The sequence below is a fragment of the Coptis chinensis genome, chromosome 7 (assembly GCF_015680905.1).
Source record: "Coptis chinensis isolate HL-2020 chromosome 7, ASM1568090v1, whole genome shotgun sequence".
Taxonomy (NCBI): Eukaryota; Viridiplantae; Streptophyta; class Magnoliopsida; order Ranunculales; family Ranunculaceae; genus Coptis; species Coptis chinensis.
Window position 1 is genome coordinate 81850805 of NC_141462.1, and position 6378 is coordinate 81857182.

At 35.9% G+C, this 6378-nt stretch overlaps 1 protein-coding gene across 1 annotated transcript; it reads left to right on the forward strand.

Moving 5' to 3' along the window:
* Nucleotides 1-584: 584 nt before the first annotated feature.
* On the forward strand, nucleotides 585-3000 carry LOC147489314 (beta-fructofuranosidase, insoluble isoenzyme 1-like). Its single transcript, XM_086570240.1, has 6 exons — nucleotides 585-750; nucleotides 845-1701; nucleotides 1791-1949; nucleotides 2059-2297; nucleotides 2395-2485; nucleotides 2591-3000. Exons 2-6 carry the CDS (start codon nucleotides 850-852, stop codon nucleotides 2768-2770), a joined length of 1521 nt encoding a protein of 506 aa, XP_086426366.1. The 5' UTR covers nucleotides 585-750; nucleotides 845-849; the 3' UTR covers nucleotides 2771-3000.
* The last annotated feature ends 3378 nt before the right edge of the window (nucleotides 3001-6378 follow it).

The window sequence follows — 6378 nt, forward strand, 5'->3', positions numbered from 1 at the left end:
ATTGACATTAAAAATCTTTGTATATATGGTCTGATCTCAACATACTAAAAGGGGCGCGTGGCAAATTATTATTTGGTCGAATTGATAGTAACTTTTTAAAAAATTTAATCAACAAGAAATAATAAAAATTTGTAAAATTTGTATATTTGGTCGAATTGATGTAACGAAAAAACGTGTTGGCCACTTGGCCTGTACATTGGTCAACCAAGAAAGTTTTAGCATCGACTTCACAACCAATTTAGCAAGTTGAAGAATAGACGGCCTTGACTCCTTAACTTGAGGATAAAACTAGTGGACCATAAGTTTCCTGTTTTTTTTCGCTAATTCCTTGAAGCCAAATACTTTAGGGCAGTATTTTTTCGATAAACAACTTTAGGCTGTATTAAATATTTAGATGCAAGTTTAAGTATTTTATTTCAAGATTTAGGTGATACAAAAAAAAACGTGGTTATTTTATTTATTTATTGGTAAGTTTGTTTTAAATGAGATATATCATCACCCAAAGACTCAAAGATTTTACCAGACTTTGCTAATCGACACCTGATTGGTTATTTCATATTCATTTAAGTGAAACCTTTTGTCTTATCTGTGGATAAGTTTTGAAATCTTAATACTATATGGTGATTGGTTTCCTTTAGATAACGCAGATATCAATTCTTATTTTCAATTTCGAAAGTCAATGGCATCTAACATCGATTTCTGTTTTTCTTGAATGGCGCATTGCAACACATCAACCACCAGACCCAAATGGTAAGCTGTTCTTATTTATCTTCTTTAGTGTTATGTTTTCAGTTTTAGTGTACTGAGTCTGATCAAAATTTTGTCTTGTCTATGTGGTTAACAGCTCCTATGTATTACAAAGGCTTTTACCACCTCTTTTACCAGTACAACCCCTATGGTTCTATCTGGGGCAACATAGTATGGGCACATTCTTATTCAACCGATTTAATTAATTGGATTCCACTAGAGCCAGCAATCTTTCCTTCAAAACCATTTGACATCAACGGCACTTGGTCAGGATCAGCTACTATTCTTCCAGGGAACAAGCCTGTGATTCTTTACACTGGCCTTGACACAAAATTTCGTCAAGTACAGAATATAGCATTTCCAAAAAACTTGTTTGATCCATTACTAAGAGAATGGATCAAACCTGACTATAACCCTGTGATAGACCCTACTAAAACCATGAACGCAAGTGCTTTTAGAGATCCTACAACAGCTTGGTATGGCAAAGATGGGCATTGGAGAATACTAATTGGACACAAAAGAGATACTCGTGGCATTGCAGAACTGTATAAAAGCAGAGACTTTAAAACTTGGACAAGGTCCAAACACCCGTTGCATTCTGGAGCCAATACAGGAATGTGGGAATGTCCTGATTTTTTCCCCGTTTCATTGAAGGGGAAAAATGGACTAGACACGTCAGTGATGGGGAATAACATTAAACATGTACTAAAGGTTAGCCTTGATCTCACAAGGTTTGATTACTACACAGTTGGTCACTATTTTCCACAGAAAGATCGCTATATTCCGGATCCCATGTCAGTTGATAATTCCAAGGGATTGAGGTTTGATTATGGAAATTTTTATGCATCTAAGACATTCTTTGACTACAAGAAGAGCAGAAGAATTTTGTTGGGATGGGCAAATGAGTCTGACACTCAGATGGACGACATTAAAAAGGGTTGGGCAGGCATTCAGGTGCGTTGTTTTAGCAGTGAGATAACATTTTCAAAATCCTCTGTCCTATACAATTTGTGTTCACATTATTGTTTACACGACTCTTGCAGACAATACCAAGGATGTTGTGGCTTGATACAGACGGAAAACAAGTCGTGCAATGGCCTATCGAAGAACTTAAAACTCTAAGAGAACACCCAATTTACTTGAGCAATGTACCACTTGCAGAGGGGGCTAAAGTTGAAATTCAAGGAATCACATCAGCACAGGTTTTTTACTGTCAGATTTCCTGAAAAAGCATATAGTTATCAGTTAATGTTGGCGTCGCTTTTTTCTTCGGTAATGTTTTAGTCATTTTTGTTCTTGTTATGTTTTTAGGCCGACGTTGAAGTTACTTTTGAATTGCCAAAGAGCTACGATATGGAGCCATTTGATCCTACTTGGGTTGACGCCGAACAGCTTTGTGGCAAGAAGGATGCCTCTGTTAAAGGTGCATTAGGACCCTTTGGACTTCTGGCCTTGGCTTCGGAAAACACACAGGAATACACTGCTATATTCTTCCGTGTTTTCAAAACTGCTAAAAAGCCTGTCGTCTTAATGTGCTCTGGTGGTAAAAGGTAAGCTCATCACATTTCGAGTTCACATTGTTTCCATTCACCACACTAAATCATAAATTTTTACCTACTCATTTGTCGTTTTCTTTGCAAAAAATAGGTCCTCTTTAAAGACAGATTTATACAAACCCTCTTATGGAGGATTTGTAGATGCAGATTTAAGCTCTGGGACTATATCTCTTCGAAGTTTGGTATGTTTTATACATTAAGGTTCTTATTGCTCATTGTTTATTGTGAATTTGAACGACTTAGTCACACACTTTTGTTTTCTTTTTGCTGTTTTGATTACATTACAGATTGATAATTCAGTCGTCGAAAGTTTTGGAGCTGGAGGCAAAACAGTCATAACATCTAGAGTATATCCAACTCTCGCAATGGGAAGCAAGGCCCATTTGTACTTGTTTAACAATGGCGAAGTACCTGTCACAGTAAAGAAGTTAGATGCATGGAGCATGCGCAAACCACGACTGAACTAAGATGTAGCTTCGGAACTAAGACACTTTTGAGACTTGATGTTGGTTTATAATTTGAATATAAACTGAGAGGGGAAAAGGCTAGATACGGAGTAGGTTTTACCGACTTTGCTAGTCGGCACCTGCGATACGGGGTTATTGGGGATTGTTGGATTTAAAATTGTCAATAACTTCAAGTAGTTTGTCCAATCTTCTCGTCCTTACAAATAAATCAAGTCTCATTTTGATATCAAGCTGTGAAATCTTTTGTTGTGGATTTTCTTTTTTCTGTTTATGTAGCTTTCTTTGGACCTACCTCCATTATCTCCATTCAAACGTAGACCATATTATGAAATATATTATGTGTATGTTTTCACCAAAAAAAATATATATATATCATGTGTATGCAGAGAATTCTTTGCTCATGAAGCTAGAAGGTAATACTTCCTTTTGTGATAAAAACATTTGGAAGGCATTCGTGGATCTGCAGGCTACTTTAGTTCAAATTTTTCTAAGCCTTTGATAATTTGGATTTTATGATCCCCTGTTTATTGTTACATTCTTGCGTAATAAAGGAGGAAAATTCTCGTTGTGTTGTTTACTTCCTGCATTCCGGTCTATCAAGCCGAAGAAAGCGTTACGTTTTGATCAAGGATAATGGAAATAGGTGTTATCACAAATTAAAGAAATAATCGTCCTCCATAACGACTTTTAATCTTTAGCTTCTTATGTTGATCAAGACTTTTCTTACAAATTAAAGCAAGATTGCTCACTACTAGAAAAAAGAGCGTGTTGTGTCAGTTTTACAGTCTCACATTTCTCGCGTACTCTCAAAATTAACAATATATATTACAAGACATCGTATCAGTAGTATAAAAAACATGACTAATTGATTGAAGAGCACTACTTCCGTGTGCGAGATGTATGGTGCGCAGGTAATATAGACCTTTGGATCAGTACTTTTGCCGTCCAATACACACGCACCCGTGGTATGAGTGGCCCAGATTTGCCAGCACACCATATGACCTGCGCACTATAGATTTAGCCTTGATTGAAATTGTATATATCACCAAAAACAATCATGATGACGAATACTTGCTAATTTAGGTGTAATTTTACAGTGCAACACCTGGGAAGCTAAGTACGTGTATCCTATCTTGAAGGTAAAGTAGACCCTCTATCTTGGCCCACCACCATCAGTCCACCACCACCACCACAACTCCACCATAGCTTTCGCCCTCAAACATCACAATCACCTGCTGCACTTTGTCTCAGGCTCTCAGCAGTCCTACCTTAGTGGCTCGCTAGTGTTCCTAGCTACCATCATCATGACATTCTATCCTGACCAAATTTCTCCAGAGCCCTTCGTACTTCTCTCTGAAAACCTTGTTATTGTATCAACTTTCAAGTCTCCATAACAACTGAAATCATTTGCATTTATCCTATCTCTATTTATCTCTATTGGTGTAATAGTGCTGTGTCCGTATGTAGTACGACCATTATCAATTTATCATGACATTCTATCCATATCAACCTTCACTTTTATATATACATTACACCGCGAATCATTTTTCTTTTTTTTTTGGTAAATTATAAGTTACACCATGAATCATGGACATGCAAAGATTTAGCGCGCAAAGCTATTAATATGAATAGCAAAATTTTACAAAATAAGTTTACCACAGATATCCTGTAACGTAGTAGGCTGCGCTCACTTGACAAACCTGTAACGTAGTAGGCAAATCTTGATTTTCTAGTCTTTGGAATGAAATCTGGCTTATGAGTTATGATCCAAATCATTCAATCCCACCATCGTATCTCATTTTCCTTTTAACAGAGCTAACTCTTTGCGTTTCCAAAATGGCGCTCTTTAAATCTTAATTCTTTAAAGAGGTCGGATCGTCTCCACCCGGGTGGAAAACGAGAGGTCGGATCTTCTCATGTGGAAAAGTTTAGCTATTACACCTTACAAAATATTTTTGATATGTGTCCCTTATTTAACACCCAAAGTAATAGTGTTACTTAAAAAAAAAAAAAAAAAAAAAAAAAAAAAAAAATCGATGGAAAATGAAAAAAAAAATCTCCACATTTTTGTTTTAAAAAATGTTCTCTCTTCTTCAACAATATTCTTATTATTACTTCAAAAAACCACATTTAGATTTGAATGAAAGTCGAAAATACAATCATAAATTATCACATAACTTCACAGCATTTGATTAATACTTAAGAAATAATCCAAAGAACTGATTAAAACTCAACTTAAAGTAAAAAAGATGAAATTATTCAAAATTATGATTAAAGCTCAAAACCCAATTATCAAATTACAAATTTGTAAATATCAAATTGATCCCGTAGAAAGGAATTTAATTAATTTTCAACCTAATATTGAAAATCAATATCAATCAAAAGTTATTGATGTTTATTACAATTAGTGTTTTGATGACTTGATTATAATTAAATTAGGTATTTGTTACTGACGGACCCCATATTGTGTTGGGCAGACTCCAAAAAAAAAACAATTATTATAAGTGTGTCATTGGTCCAAAAAAGTCCAAAAAAAAACAATTATTACAAGTGTGTCATTGGTCCCAAAAAGTTGTTTTGTGTTGGGCACCTCCCAAACCAACGTAAATTTTTCCTTTTCAGCCCTTCTCGATCTTCTATTCTCTTCTCTTCTCTTCCACCATCCTAAATCTTAAACCATGAAAAACTATATCCTAACACTAACATTAAACATTAGGGCTGAATATGCACGTGACTAGGGCTGAATATGCATGTGTACAGTGGCTGAATGAGAAAATTCGAAAACCCCAAGCTTAAACGACCCGGCTAGGTCATTTGTATTGCACACCAAACGGTCTGGTCACACCGTCTATACTAAGTCCAAAACGATGTGGCCATGTCGTTTGTCATATGGACTAAAAAAAACTTGCCGGTGTAGCCACACCGTTTGGACTTAGTCCCAAACGACATGGCCACATCGTTTGGACTAGGTCCCAAATGGTGTGGCATGTCATTTGGGATTTGAACTTGGATAAAAATGACTTGTCTGTTTTTTGGCCTCTTGAACGGTGTATCCAAACGGTGTGGCCAAACCGTTTGGTTTGCACAACGAACGATCTAGCTGGGTCGTTTAAACTTGGGGCTTTCGAATTCAACTTTTTGGGACCCAATGACACACTTGTAATAATTGTGTTTTTTTTAGACTTTTTGGGACCAATGACACACTTATAATAATTGTTTTTTTTTGGGTCTGCCCAACACAATATGGGGTCCGTCAGTAATAGGACTATTAAGTTATGTTTTGATGTTTATTACAATTAATTTTTGTAATGATTTTTTTTTTTTTGGTTTTAAGTAACACCGTTACTTTAGGTGTTAAATAAGGGGACACGTGTCAATAATATTTTGTAAGGTTTCCACCCCGGGTGGAGAAGATCCGACCTCTTCTTTAAAATAGGATTAGGATGAGGTTGGCACGTTTATGTCATAAGTATATCAGACCTTTTTCTTTTCCTAAAATAGCTCAACTGTTGACTTGCTATCCATTTCTTCTCTCTTTTACACTACAAGTGCTCACAAATGTAAGAAAAAGTCATTCATGTTAGAATTAAACATACTTAGAGAGAACA